Source organism: Cyprinus carpio, chromosome A21 (genome assembly GCF_018340385.1).
Source record: "Cyprinus carpio isolate SPL01 chromosome A21, ASM1834038v1, whole genome shotgun sequence".
Taxonomy (NCBI): Eukaryota; Metazoa; Chordata; class Actinopteri; order Cypriniformes; family Cyprinidae; genus Cyprinus; species Cyprinus carpio.
In genome coordinates, this window is record NC_056592.1 from 10,459,282 (window position 1) to 10,474,138 (window position 14,857).

A 14,857-nucleotide genomic window follows, 5' to 3' on the forward strand; every position below is an offset into this window, starting at 1 on the left:
TGCCTCCCACAAACATCAATATGTTTTTAATGTAGAAAACCATATATCTTGTCTCCTTAAGAAAATTTCACAAGGAGTGTTTTCCATGGGAAACTCGCTCTTGTATTAATTTTTTCTCCCCTCTTTCACCTTCATCCGTCTTTTGAGGCATTTGCCAAGCCAGCACAGCTTGAAGTCCTGGCAGGCCATTGTTTGTCTGTGATGTTAATGCTTCTGGGCAGACATTCTTTTGGAAGGGGTGAATGAGTGATATCTGAGGCGTTGGGAGATGTACTGTTGCCTCCCCACTGAATGATAGGACAACTGCTCCACGGCTGGCCCAAGAGCTGTAACCTGAGGAGGAGATCCTCCATCTGTGCCACTGTGAAAGGCCTGGAGGGCTCAAGGCTTAGCTGACCTACACCCCTGGGAGTCACGTCAGTCATTGCCTCAAGCGCCCCCTCTGCAGGAATTTGTAAGGTGGTGCGCCTAAAGGGATAGTTCACCCCAAAATTACTCACCCTCATGTCGTTCCAAACCTGTATGACATTCTTTCTTCTATACACAAAAGGAGATATTTTGAAAAAAAAAATGTCCATACAATGAAAGTCAATGGGGTCTGCAAAATATATTCTTTTGTGCTCCATTGAAGAAAGAAAGTCACATGGGTTTAGAATGTTGGAGCATTTGAATTGTCATTTTGGTGAGTTTTCCCATTAAAAACAATAATACTGTTTTGTCCTGAGGCATGTAGATATCAGCTTGATATTTTTGCCCATTTCTTCAGTTCTAGGGAAAATAAATGCCAGCATCTCAGAGTTCTTTTGATTTAATTGGCTTCCGTTGGTAATTCTTGAGTGAAGAGCCTCATTTTCATTCCATTGTTAAGTCTGAGGAGTCTGACCTTGGGATGAACCAACTTTAATCATGTACTCCATGAGCCCACTGCCTCCCGGTGTCCTGCCTTTCTTTAGACTTAGGTCTGCCCCGGTCATCACCCATAACCCTCTGTTTGAACATGTAGAAAAAGAGTGATGGAGAGGATCAACTGAATAGGAGGATTATCGTTATGGGAGGTTTTTGTTGTAGGACTTGTTCTAATGCAGCCATTTGCCATGTTTGTGTTAGTAGCCTTGATAGAAACAACTAATGAGCTTCTTTTTTAATCCTAATGATGAATTGGCACAGCATTGTGTGGTTTATTGACCAGCTGGCCCATCGCTCTTCAAGCGCATGAAAGAAAGCCCAACATTGATGAGCTGTTTGTCTGTTATTGGGTTTAATGGGGTCAAATCTCTTTATAACCCACTGGAGCTCATCTGATACACATTGAAAATGAAATGCTGAGGTGGCATTTGATTAAGAGGCCACGTAAGAATTTTATAAAGTGACACAATGTGACTCAATCCTCTCACTCATTGATTTGTCTGACACGGACATAGAAAATCAATCTGTTGCCTTTAGGTGTTGTTGTCAAGAGAGCTAATATGTTGTTGTCTGGTCCTCAAACTTTGTGACCCAGGGGAAATAGTTATTTGGTATCCTCTAGCGAAGATATTTCTCATGATAAGACAGGTGAAAGGACATGAGCTTTGACTCAAATCACATTTCACAGTGTATTCATGTGTTTGGCAGATGCTTTTATCCAAAGTAACTTACATTGCACTCGCATTCCCTTAAAATGAACCCACGACCTTTGCGTTGATAGAGCCATGACTCTACTATTTTGTGACTAATTTAGAGCTTAGTTTAAGACAATGAAAGAAAAAAGGGTGACACTCTAAAGTAAGGGCTAATTTGTTTACAATATTTAATGCATTAGGTATCATGAACTAACAATAATATTACAACAGTTAATGTTCATTTATAAATATACTGTTTATATAGTTTGTTTTCAATTCATGTTTGTTCATAATACTTTAAATAATGTAAAATTACACTACAGTTCAAAAGTATGGGAAATTAATACAGCAAGGATGCATTTAATTTTTCAAAAATGATATTTGTAATGTTACAAAAGTAAATAAATTCTGTTCTTTAGAACTTTCTATTCATCAAAGAATCCTGCAAGAAAAATAATTAATGTTTCTACAAAAATATTAAGCAGCACAACTGTTTTCAACACTGATAAAAATAAATATTTAAAATAATTAATAAATAATAATCTTAAGCTCCAAATGAGCATATTATTGAAGGATCATGTGACACTGACTGAAGACTAGAGGAATGGCTTCTGAAAATTCAAAAATCCCACGACAGGAATAAATGACATTTTTAAATACTGTAAAATAGGAATCCGTTGTTTTTGTAAGAGACTTCTTTTAAAAACAATAAATCTCACCACCCCAAACTTATGGTTTAACAAATGGTTGTGAATAACTTAAAATGTTAAATATTTGCTGGTATATGTAAGATTTAAATTAACCAACAATTATAAATGCTAGTTTATTAAAGCTAATGCATTAGTGTTAAATAAATTACCTTATTTAAATGTGTTTTTCTTGTTTTCAATGATCCTGTGCTCTGGAAACCGGTTTTTGGAAAACTGTAGAAATGTGTTGTTTTGTCAACACTAGACTGAATCATTCCATTTTAAAAGATGACAGTTAAATTAATCAGGAAATAGCTTTGTTTTTTGCCAGTACCCAATGACAAAGTAAAAAGAGGTTTGCATGTTACACACTTTCAGATGCCAGATTTTGAGCTGGAAACAATGGACTGCGTGATCACTCAGGAAGTACGTTTTTCACAGCTGAGATTTTGCTTTCCATTCAAATGATGTAGCTCCCAAGAGTAGTAAACAATAGTTGTTCAAAATAACCCTAAAGTGCTTGCAGATTTTGAGCAGCATCTATACACATCCACACACACACACACACACTGCCAAACAAGCATACACACTCAAACACGCGCACACAAACCACCGCCAAGCCGGCCAAACCTACAGGGAAACTCAGTATTCCAGCAGTGTGTTGGAAATCCACATAATGATAATCTGATAGGTCTCGAGCTCCATCTGCTTTCAATAGTCTTTTATTGTCTGTAATGAGTGGAAATCTTTGTGTCAGCGTGTCCAGCTGTGCTTCTGTCCACAGCAGGATCGCAATGCTAACCTCACATGAGCCTGGAAGCTCATCTGGCTCTCTCCAGGGTTCCTGCTGGGTGTCCACTAGTTTACACCCTGAAAATTCCCACTGAATCCTGGGCGTCCTTCATGTTTAATTCGAGTAACCAGCTCATAGTCACGTTCGCTCATTTTTGTTGTAAATGTAATATTTTGAGCATATCCATCTTCACTAAACTCTTATGGAGCCTATGGGAGTCTATGTTTTTTAAATCACTTTCTTGTCAAAGTAAAGTCGCACACATTCCATTGACATTCACATTTAGTTAGATCCTCTAGAGGTCATCTCCATTTACAATAAACAAGATGTAAATCTGGAATAGTTGGCTGTTTTGGCACGAGTGATGCACATTTTTTCCTTCTAAAACATTCCTCGGAGTGCCATATTTCAAGCTGTCATCTCTGGCCCATGGAAAACTCATTCTTTCAGGCGTATTTAAAGCATCCATGTCAACGACAGGATTAAGAATTTTCCTTGTGCTCCTCAGTGAGCCCTAGCGGACTCAGATTGGATGATTTACGTGCTTTCACATTTGCGGTAATTGCTCTCAAATAAGTGGCTTCCTCCAGAAGTGGCCTTTCTGTGAAGTAGGGGCTCGATGGCTCGTAAAACATACGCATGAGAGTAACTCAATCGTTAATATTTCATATCATATATGCTCACTGCGGCCTCTCGCTTTTCTTTTTGTCACAGGTTCTACCGAGGAGACTACCACATTGATGTATGCATTAACGATTATTTGGATGTATACTGTCCCCACTACATTGACACGGTCCCTGAGGAGAGAATGGAGAGCTACGTCCTCTACATGGTCAACTACGACGGCTACAGCTCTTGCGACCACACGGCAAAAGGTTTCAAGCGTTGGGAGTGCAACCGGCCTCACTCACCCAACGGGCCGCTGAAGTTCTCTGAGAAGTTTCAGCTTTTCACACCATTCTCACTAGGATTTGAATTTCGGCCAGGCAGAGAATATTACTATATCTGTGAGTATCATGTTGATTTTTCTTTCTTTCTTTTTTTTTTGTGCAGAAGTGATTCGTATCTCAATGATGTTTTATGATTTCTCTATCCAAAACCAGACGCTGTGCATGTTAAATAGATTTGTAAGATTGCTTTTCGGTTTATACATGGAAAAGGTTGCATTGCCTGGAAAAGGATGTTGTATAAGCATCCTCACGGAGGATAACGCAACTCAAGTCTTACATTTAATGGTATACTTTTTAAGACAAGTGTCTGATTACAAGCATTAAGGAAAGGAAGTCATTGCCAAGTATGACTGTTTTTCAGGAGTCTTGGCAAACAGGCTATAAGGAAAACATGAACCTCAGGGAAAAACATATTGGTCTTCCTCTAAAGAGTCTTTGTTGCAAACTCCTAGTCTCAGCTTTCGTTTGCTCGTGAAAGAGCTCTTAAAAACAAGCATCTAAACCCATGTTTTTACAACTGGAGTCAGATCCCTACAGGGCGGGAGCGGGAAGACAAAATAAGGCACAGGAGTGGTCTGACTGCTCGGACTGCTCAGGGCCGCGATGGGTTCATTTATGCAGGCGCACACAGGAGATGTGGAGCGTTTGATTTGGCGGAATCCAACCTGATGATCTGACAGATCTCATGGGCGCTTAAAACGATGGACATGTTTGTATGAGATGTGAAAGGAAAGAATAGGAGAATGAAGTGGGGGAAGTGGTAGAAACAGTAGATAAGTACATGGAGACTGAGAAAAAAAGACAGATTGGAATGCACGGTATATAGCACTTAGGGGTTAGATCCCAGCAGGAGATATGGATGTTTTGCATCAGTGTGGGTGTCTATCTGAGATGTTGCAACATAGTAAAATTGACTTTTTTCCCCGAAGGCCTGTGAGTAAGAATAATAGGATGGGAAACATCTCGACTGAAGTGATGGAGTTGTCAGATACTATGAGGGGTTTTACAGTTAATGCGAGTTGGAAAACAAGGATTCATAGCGCACACGTCTCACTCCTGTGTGACTCAGTGTCATGATTCCACTGTTATGGGCTCTCTCAAAAGAAGAGGAAATTTCTCCATTTGTACGGAATTACGAGTAAAGGGAACAAAATAAACAGCACGTCACTCTGCTTGAGTTGAAGCATAACAGTTTAGAGTGATTGCACAATGTTATCTCAAGTAGACAGCGGCTTTCAGTAACCTTGATCATTTCAGAAACTGTTTTAAACTAGAAATAGAAAGCAGAAAAAATTTGAATATATTGTAATACCAAGCTATTTGAATAAATTAACAATTGAAAAAAAAAAATTATATATATTTATATATATACAGTAGTCAACATTTGAAGTGGATCAAAACCTGAAGTGGTCCTAAAACCAAAACAATACCAGTTCTTGTCTTAGGACAACTTTGATTAACTTTTTTGATCCACTTCAAATTTTGACTACTGTATAATAAAATCAAATAATCATATTTAAATAGCATATTATTATTATTATTATTATTATTATTATTATTATTATTATTATTATTATTATTATTTTGCTTTAGTATTTCTATTTTTTAACAGCTTATAATGTAAAATAATTTTATGTAAAAAATTGTAATTAAAAAGAAATAGTTGTTTTTATATAAATTGATATTTTTTACTGTTAACTTTTTACAGTATTATTTACAATTAACAATATGTACCATTTCATTTTCTATTATTATTTTTGCTATTTTTGTATAATTTGATACATAGGCTACTGTGTAGAAAATAATTTGACAAAATTTGTCAATATTTTGCTATTAAAAACAGTTGCTGTTTTTATATTTAATTCTTTTTTTTTTTACACAATTTCATACTATATATAAAAGATTTGTATAGATATTTTAAAATACATCATGTAGCCAGATGGAAAAAATTTATTCATTTTAAGTCTATTTTAACCAAGTTTTGATAAATCATTCTCTTCATTAGTTTTATGTGTGCCTGTCATGATTTGGTTAGACAGAATATCTTTGTTAGCTGGTGGCTAATCATTCTGAGTGAGGGGTCGCTCCAGGAGAGCAGAGGGGTGACAAGCGCAGTCTCTGTGCTGTCAGTCAGCGTGCCCGCCCGGCCCACTCAGGAAGTGATCAGGGGGGATCAGAGGGCCCGGCCCTGCAGGTCAAATGTGAACATGCTCTGATGACTGCAGTTGAACTCACAATCCTGAACGGCTCAAGGCAGCATGTTTTTCCAATATGGCCAGTGTGAAAGTCTGATCTTAATCTCAGAGGATAGAAATCCAATTTCAAGGGAAGGTTTGTAGTCGGCATCTCCCTCCTGCGTGAGCGGGGCCAATGGTAGTGCAGGCTGTCTGATATGAGGCTGCTTCAAAAGCCCACAACTGCTATTTGTAGTCTAGTCCCTCCATCTTCATAATGCTGTAAGATAAACCAGAAAAATTCCCACTTTGTGCTTAAAGCAAGACCTGATTAGTCACTACCTGAGCCAAAACTATTCCCCGCATTACAAAGCGCTCTCAAAGCACTCAAGAATGCATGAGAAAAGAGATAGGTGTGCATCTTAATTCAAAGACGGAGGATCAATCCATCTTTCCCTCATTTATCAGACTTCTTGGTTACGTCGCATCTGATCTCTCAACTCATAGCTGGAATAGTGGTGTCTGGGAGGTTTATTGCCCCTGGCTGTCTGCAGCTCGGGTGAAGAACTACACAGGGATCTGGTGTCGGCCGTGTGGGAAAGGAGACGTGGATGAGTAGCCTGGGCCCTGACAGTGTAGAGTGTCTTTGAATAAGCAGAGTTGGTGTAGTCTAGTCTTAATGTCTGCCAATGAGAGGTCAGTTACATGCCACATGCTGACAGCGAGGGATTTCTGATGACTGACAGAATGAGAGTTTGTCATATAAGCCTCCCATAAAATTATCTTAATACAGGCGAGACTGTTGATTATTTTCACAGTTTATGTTAAAAGATTTCAGCGAGAGCCTTGAAATTAGAGATGTGTCTTTCTTACTGGCACTGAGCATTCAGGCAGCCATATTTACAGTAATTAGGGTGCAAAATTAACATGTCAAGTGGAATTTATAAGCAAAAAATTGGCTTTGATGAGTAAATGAGTTACTTGCCAATGATGGGTAACTTTATAAGGAACTGTAAGAGTAACTGCCTGACCTTGAACAAAACTGTTTACTAAAGAAACATGTGATATATTTCTTGTGATATTGGTAAAAGTGATAGTCCAGACCAAAATGAAAATTCATTCATCATTTACTCAGCCTCAAGTTGTTCCAAACGTTAGTTTCTTTATTCTGTGAATCATAAAAGATGATGATTTTAAGAATATTGGTAACCAAACAGTTGATGGTCCCCACTGACTTCCATAGTACGGAATAAAATACTATGGAAGTCAATGGGGACCAGCATGTCTGGTTACCAACAAGCTTGAGGGTGAGTAAATGTTGACAGAATTTTCATCTTGTATATGTTGCCGTATATGTTGCTGCTACAAAAAGCTGATATTTTATTTTATTTTGTAGTTGTCCTCTGTTTTATTAGTATTATTTAGTATAGTTTATTAAGCTCTACGCTTTGAAGTGAATTGAGTGTGACCACAGCTTTAGAAAACACATTACAGATTAGACATAATTTGTTATTTTTGTTCGTTGAATGAAAACGGGGAGAAAAAAATCAGTTTCATGGTTTTAACTAATACAGATTTTGCTGCAATACTGAGAATGCAGAGTTTTGAATGTTTTTCTGTGGGTTCGCTGTGGTTGTCATCAATCATGAATCCCTGTATAAAGCAGCAATGGTCACTCCTGCACATCTTTCATCCGCAGTCCACAAATATGCCACGGGATGGCATCCTATTAACGTCTCTGGGCAAGAAGTTAATTTTGGAGACTGACAATACTGATGTTACATTATACACTGTACACTTACGCTCAGCAGTTATTTATTGTGGTAGTTGTGACAAGGTTGGAATGTGCAACGTATTTGTGAAGTGGTGTTTCCAATCAACACTGGGATCCTGTTCCAAACTAGACCAGACTTGAGGAATGAGACAAAAGCAATTTCACCCAAATCAAAGGAAATATGCTTGTGGGGACATGATTAAGGTTTCACAAGCCCCCAGTATGTCAGTGTAGACAGCACATAAGCACATTGATTTAACCTAAGCTCTCCCCGCAGTCATGAGGGTGTGGGGATGAGAAGAGAGACAGCAGATTAAGTGCAGCTGGAGACCCCACACAGCAGGGAATCATGGCGGTCAAGGCTAGAAGAGCCATGGTGCATTATGGGAATGTCTGCAAGCTCAGAGATGAGCCAGCCAGCTAATAGGGAAAAGAGTTATAAATCTTTTTTTTCCGACATGTCTTTCTCTTGTTTCTTTTTCTTTCCTCCATAGGACGCTGATCCTGTTATAGCTTCATCTTCACACTTTCATGGTGGTTTAAAGTGTTAAACAGATATATGGGTCAATGACAAGACACTTTGAAAAGTACTTCAAAATGCATGACTTAAATATAATGACTGTAAAAATCAATGAAAAATATTGGATATTTTGACCTTTTCTAACAAGACAAAGTTAGTTCAAATTGTAAAATGTCTTAAAAACGTAATGTTAAGGAATAACAGTCCATGATATTTGTATAGTTATATATCATATATGACTTTTATATAATTTTCTAAACAATTTTCAGTTTAATGTTATAATGTAACAAGTAAAAAGTACATATAAAATCATATTTCTTTACATTACCTTAAATGCATATGAATAATATATTTATTAACGTAACGTGTGTGTGTGTGTGTGTGTGTAAACATATTTTATTTGCTAAATAATACAATAACATATTATATGTATAACATACATAGTGACATTTACTTTAAGAAATAGTTTTTTTTTTATTAAATATAAATTTAAATAAGATGTAAGGAAATGTGACATTTTTAGTGTCATTAAACTCAGATTTTTATTGAAAATTAGATCATTTGATACCACTAACAGTACATTTCTGAGAACTCACCATTTCAAAACCCTTTTTTTTCTTTATCATAGCCACGTATACTCACTGACCCATATATTTCCTCAACAAAACCAGTACAGTGGACTCATGAGGTTTGAGCGGGAGGAGTCAATGTAAGGTTCAGCAGTTCATACTCACTGGCAATATGGTCTATGGACTGCACAGAAGTCATTTGTATCATCACAGCTGATTACAGAGCTTTTAGTGGCAGGTGTTTCTTTCGGCCTGCGATCTGTCATTTGCAGCTGTTGATGTTACTAGCTGCCAGTACAGCTTTAAGTAGCAGGTGTTGATGTATGTAATGACCAATCTACATCTAAGAGGCTTGTGAAATGGTCACAACCATCAGAGGAAAGGGAAAGAGCTCGGAAAGGTTTAGCACATTTAAAAAAAAAAAAACTGCTGTTAGTGATGTCTGTGGTCAAGATAAGGGTGTTCAATAAATATTTGCTGGCAGTAAACAAATTTAAAGAGAAAGACTAATTCATCATCATGCCACTAATGGAGCGTTTGTGATGTGGACATTAGTCTAAGCTTATTTATCCTGAAGTATATTGTCAAATAATCCAAATTTCAAGCATCCAACCAGAAAAACAAGACATCCAACCCCTGTTTCTTTCCATCAGGAAAGTCACAGTGGAATGCATGCCTTCATCAGTGCAAGTGAGCCTCACCAATTGAATTATCAAGAACATATTGTGTTGGCTATAAGGACATTGCATTTTGTGCAGTCTGTGCTCATTACTCTGAAGCTTTGAAGGAGGGGATTTATTGAAGTGCGTTGCATTGCTCATTACTTTGTCACCTTTACGTCCAGTGTGATCTGTGGGAAAAATAACAAGCCCTTCTTTCCCCCTCACCCCACCGGTCTTCATTCGCATCGCTTCCTGACTACGCCAGATTGCATTACATATTGCATAAAGAGCGGACAGTGGAGAGAGAGGCTGTCTACCTGTTCCTCTTAAAGTGCTTTAAAATAAGCTTTTCTTTATGGAGAGGACAAATTGAAAAACATGGCTCATGGTTGAGATGACAAGGAAAACAGCATAGCCAAAGTAGCACCGCCCGCGTCTATCAGTAAGAAGCTAAATGAATGCTGATTGTGCATTCCTCTGAGTCTGGTGGAAGCATTTAAATGAGGCCATTGCATGTAGAAAGCCGCAAACGACCAAGATAGGTAGCATCTGATGATGTACTACTAGACTAAACCTGAAATAAATTATCCTAGTGGCCTTGGGCCTGTGGAGCTGTTGCGTTGTCACCATTTGGAAAGCTTGTCAAAAAATGATGGTCATTATCTAACTGCTGCTGGCTAAGATTGAGGTTTTGTCTTGATTTAATCATTTGTTTTGGATGCATCAATCAAATTAAAATTGTTTTGCACTGTATGCAGTCATTTTCAAAGAAAAGTGGTGCATGCATTCATAGCGTACCTGGAGAAACATCAACAAATTCTATTTAATTTTATTTAAACTTGGCGTTAAGTAAAAAAAAAATATATAACTAAAAAACAAATTAAAAAAATTAACAAAACAAAACATATCCAAAAATGTAAAGGATTTTTTTTTTTTTTTACTTAATAGCAAGTTTTAAAATGTAGGTTTACTGGCCCTATCCCTATGCAAATTAAACCAAACCCCAAACAAAAGCACTTCATATAATAAATACAGTACATCACACTTGAAGCATTGTGCACTGTGAATATTGTTGTCTTTTATGATAAATTACTTGTTGTTGTACCTCATTTGTAAGTCACTTTGGATAAAAGCATTTGCTAAATGACTAAATGTAAATGTAGATGATAATGTTGGCAGTGCATGTAAAAATCTGCACTACTGGCTCGACCAGGCCAGTAAAAAAAAAAAAAATCCTTATTGTTGAGCCCTGTTGTATATCTAAAGCTAAAAAATGACTTTGATTTATTAAACAGTGTGCAGCATGGATCGACTGAGCCTAACATTGAGCATCTAAAATGTTTCCACAGCATCTACAGTCAGTGAAAATGGGAGACGGAGCTGCTTGAGGCTGAAAGTTTTCGTCAGACCTTCAAGTAAGTTTTACAAGCCCCTCGGGAGAGATCCTGGTGTGGCTTCTGACAAAACGTGGTTGCAATTGCATCGTTTATCACTGCTGGAATAGTTTTATGAGTTAAAGATGATGTCACAACCCTGACAACACCCTGTTTTATGTTTCTCCCACAGACAACTGCGAGAAGAGTCACGACCGCGTTGTAAAGGTCAATGATGGAAGCATTAACTCTATAGAAGATAATAATGGTTCGTATAGTATTACAAAAGCATTTCCATATTCAAAACTGTCAGTAAAGTAAAGATGTTTTTATATACTCAGGTATTACAGACCTTTTTTAATCTTCCTTTTTTTCAACCATTTAGATGGAACGAGTCACGAATCTGCCGAACCATCCCGAGGTGATGTCAATGGCGCCGGATGCATTCAGACTATAGGGCCCTTGTTGGCCTCAGCGCTGGTTCTTTTGGCTTCCCTCTCCTCCTTATAGCATCTCACGCATAAGTGGTGACACACCTGAAATACACAGGAGGACTCATGATCGAGCACTTTTAAGAAACATTGAGATCTTTCTCTCCACTGAAAAGTAGTTTCTCGCACAGGAAGATGTTCATCCATTGGCGATATAACTGGATGGTTTTCAATGAACAAAAGCCCCACCCCTCAAAAAAAAAAAACCCTCTGTTATACACAGAAAAAAAACACTAAACTATGACACGTGCACTAAAATAGGTCCGTGTCCTTTCAGTGCCCCTATGTGACATTGGAGAGGGACTTGTAATTGGGGGCAGAGGAAGAAAATGACTCTTTTACACAATGATCGCTTTCAGTGTTGCCATCCAGAAAAGAGAAGTCAGAACAACAGAGCAAGAGGACTGTCTGAGGGATCTCTCCACGTGCATTGTGGGAAAACGTCGTCACTGTGGACTCAACTGCTGACTCTACTAGATATCGAGGCAAATTGATGCCTGATAGCATCCCTTATAAAGAGGGAGCTTTTTAATATCCCAACCGGAGTAGTCCGCGTGGACTCAGGTGCTCAGGTGAACGGTGACCATTTTTGAAGCGTTTTTGTAGATAAAAGAAAAAGATAAGCACTCATTTTGTACATTGTGTACAGGTGTACATGGGACTGAAACACAAATGCGGTGTTCTTGAAGTGTAGCTGCCAAAATCAATGTTTTGTTAGGAGTACGGAGCCTCACTGATCGATCGTTTGAGTGAATATACTGATTTGTTTGGTGAATCATCCTTTTCTTATTTATTGTTCAGTCTTAGTGCTCTTGACACTTTGTTGTACTAGTCATCAGCCAGGATTCAGGAGAAACGAACACAAAATGCCTAGCTGCAGTCAACATATCTTGATTTAAACAAATAACAACTGCATTGCAGAAAAACTTGGGTTAATAGTTTAGCAAGTCAATCCTTGAAATGATATCAGGGGAAAAAACAGTAGTACGTCTCCATATCATGTCCATCAGGGTTCGCGTTGCTCCTTAAAAGGGTCCATTATCATGGAGAAGAGGGAGGAAATGGTTTGCATTCATTTTGTAAATGCTTCCTGTCTTTTTACCCTAGAGTAATACAACATTAACATTTTAATTCGGTCAACAAAATGAGCTCATACCTTACCAATTGAATTTATTTTTTTTCTAAGCATGAAGTAAAAGTAATTAAAATACTTTCTTAAATCCTTAAAACGGATTTGCATGGACATTTCTTTTGTCAAAGTGCATTTCAACCATGCCGTTTTTATTTATTATTTTTTTTTAGGAGCTGTGCGCATTAAACGCTCATCTGGGATCTACTGAAACAGTAGCGGAGCACTGCTTCCACCCCGGTGGCAGCTGACACCCTAACATGATTTAATAGGCTCTTTGATGTTGTCCAAAGTGCCTGGCACGCAGACCACATACTGCGAGGCCTCATGTGGGTTATTTCTGGAATTAAAAAATCGACAGCAGCACGGGAGGAGCGTGGTGTCCAGTTTAGCTGTGGGCTAGCGATACTCTGGTGAACTTGGCCAGAGATGGAGAAAGATGAGATCTCCTGCTGGGATCAATAGCAATGGCCTTTACAGACACAAAACAGGGTAAATATATGCCCCAGTCCTGGTTTTACTTTCTTGAACAGTTTTCATGCTTTTCATTCGCATCTACTTATCGATAGTTTGTAACCAACATTAAAATAGCTTTTGACTATATTACAATATGTGGTTATGTTGGCTAGCCACTATGGTTCTTTTAAAATGATAACAGAAGCACATGGATGCTATGTATCCGTACGTTGTTTAGTCACTGGAACCACTGGTACAATAGAAATAAGAGATAAATTAGGAATTAAAAATAATCCAGTCCTAATATCAGATACGCTTGTTAATTTTTTTATTTTATTTTTCTGGAGATAAATGCATTTGCAGACAGAATGCTTCTTAAATGTGATATTTCATTTTGAGTAACATTGAAATGGTTCAATATTTATAAAGACAACTAGGAATGTGTGCTGGTCCATCCTTAAAAGCACCACTGTACTATCATTGCTAAATCCTAACCCATCTACATCTTTTTTAAATCTCCTGTGGAATATTTTAAAGTCTGTAATGTTCTGTTGTTGCATCACGTCCGTTTATTGTCATGGGGACAAACCTAGTAGGACAGTTTTAGTAGGTTTAATTCAGGAAACATTATTTTTGTAAAACGACTGCAGTGTCTGTTTTTGTCCATGTGCAAAACTCCCATTTGTTGAGAATTCAAGGTCAAAGGAATGAGGTCTCATTGAACCTGGGTTTTTCACCACAAGGCAGTTGTGTTCCTGTATTCTCTCATCGTCTTTGTCCCAGAGAATATATCTTCAGTGTTAGTCATAATTTCTTCCTTCTTTCCACACATCTGCTTCTTCATACAGCTGTGAAGACCATTGGTATCTAAACCACCATTTCCCTTAGCTTCTTGGCTGTGTTGCCTGAATATTAAACATTTGCTGTGACGTCTCTGACGGTACAGCGCTGACTTGCATTATGATATGACACGTTTTTATATCTTCAGATGCCATTGTTTGTAAATACACTTGCTGGAGCAGATTAAATAAATTTGTCATTGTTGTAAGAAACATCTTCTTCTGTCTTTTTTTGTGTATTTTGTTTTAAGATATTAGTATTATCCAGTGGGTTACGATACAAGGGCTGATGATATTTATTCTAAGGTGTTCCAGGTGATAATACAATGGAAATAGCTTTTCCTAGCTTTCCATTTAATTAACAGTGTTAAATTCCAGCACTTTATTTTATCCCAGTGTTGTACGATTTAGCTGAGCTTTAAGAAACCTGCACAGTTTTCTTTCAAATCCTTGTTAAACAGAGAACTATACCAAGGCATACAGGGATTTCTGATAACTGATTGTTCTATGAGTGAGGGATAGAAATGGTAACATTTGCCCATCATTATTATTACACTCATGAGTCAATGAATATTAATGAGCAAGTGCACGCTCTTGGGCATTGGCCAGTTTAAACAAGAATAGGCTTGAGGGGGATTCCTTGGTGACATGGTGTTGTAATGTCACCCCCCATCCCCCCCAGCCTGATGAGACATACACCCCACAACCCCCCACCCAACCACACACACACACACACATGTAATTAGAGCCTTTTATTGTCATTATTAGAAACTATAGTTATTGTGTGTCATAAAAAACAAACTATGCAGACAACCCATGCTGAAAATGCATTGGCCT

At 37.9% G+C, this 14,857-nt stretch overlaps 1 protein-coding gene across 1 annotated transcript in view; it reads left to right on the forward strand.

Moving 5' to 3' along the window:
* The window catches only part of LOC109046075 (ephrin-A5b-like), a 47,926-nt gene extending 33,676 nt beyond the window's left edge, over window positions 1-14,250 (forward strand). The window contains exons 2-5 of the mRNA XM_019063871.2: window positions 3,798-4,090; window positions 11,082-11,147; window positions 11,299-11,373; window positions 11,491-14,250. Of these exons, the coding sequence (XP_018919416.1) occupies window positions 3,798-4,090; window positions 11,082-11,147; window positions 11,299-11,373; window positions 11,491-11,615 (559 nt within the window). The 3' untranslated portion in view covers window positions 11,616-14,250. The remainder of the gene's footprint in view (window positions 1-3,797; window positions 4,091-11,081; window positions 11,148-11,298; window positions 11,374-11,490) is intronic.
* The last annotated feature ends 607 nt before the right edge of the window (window positions 14,251-14,857 follow it).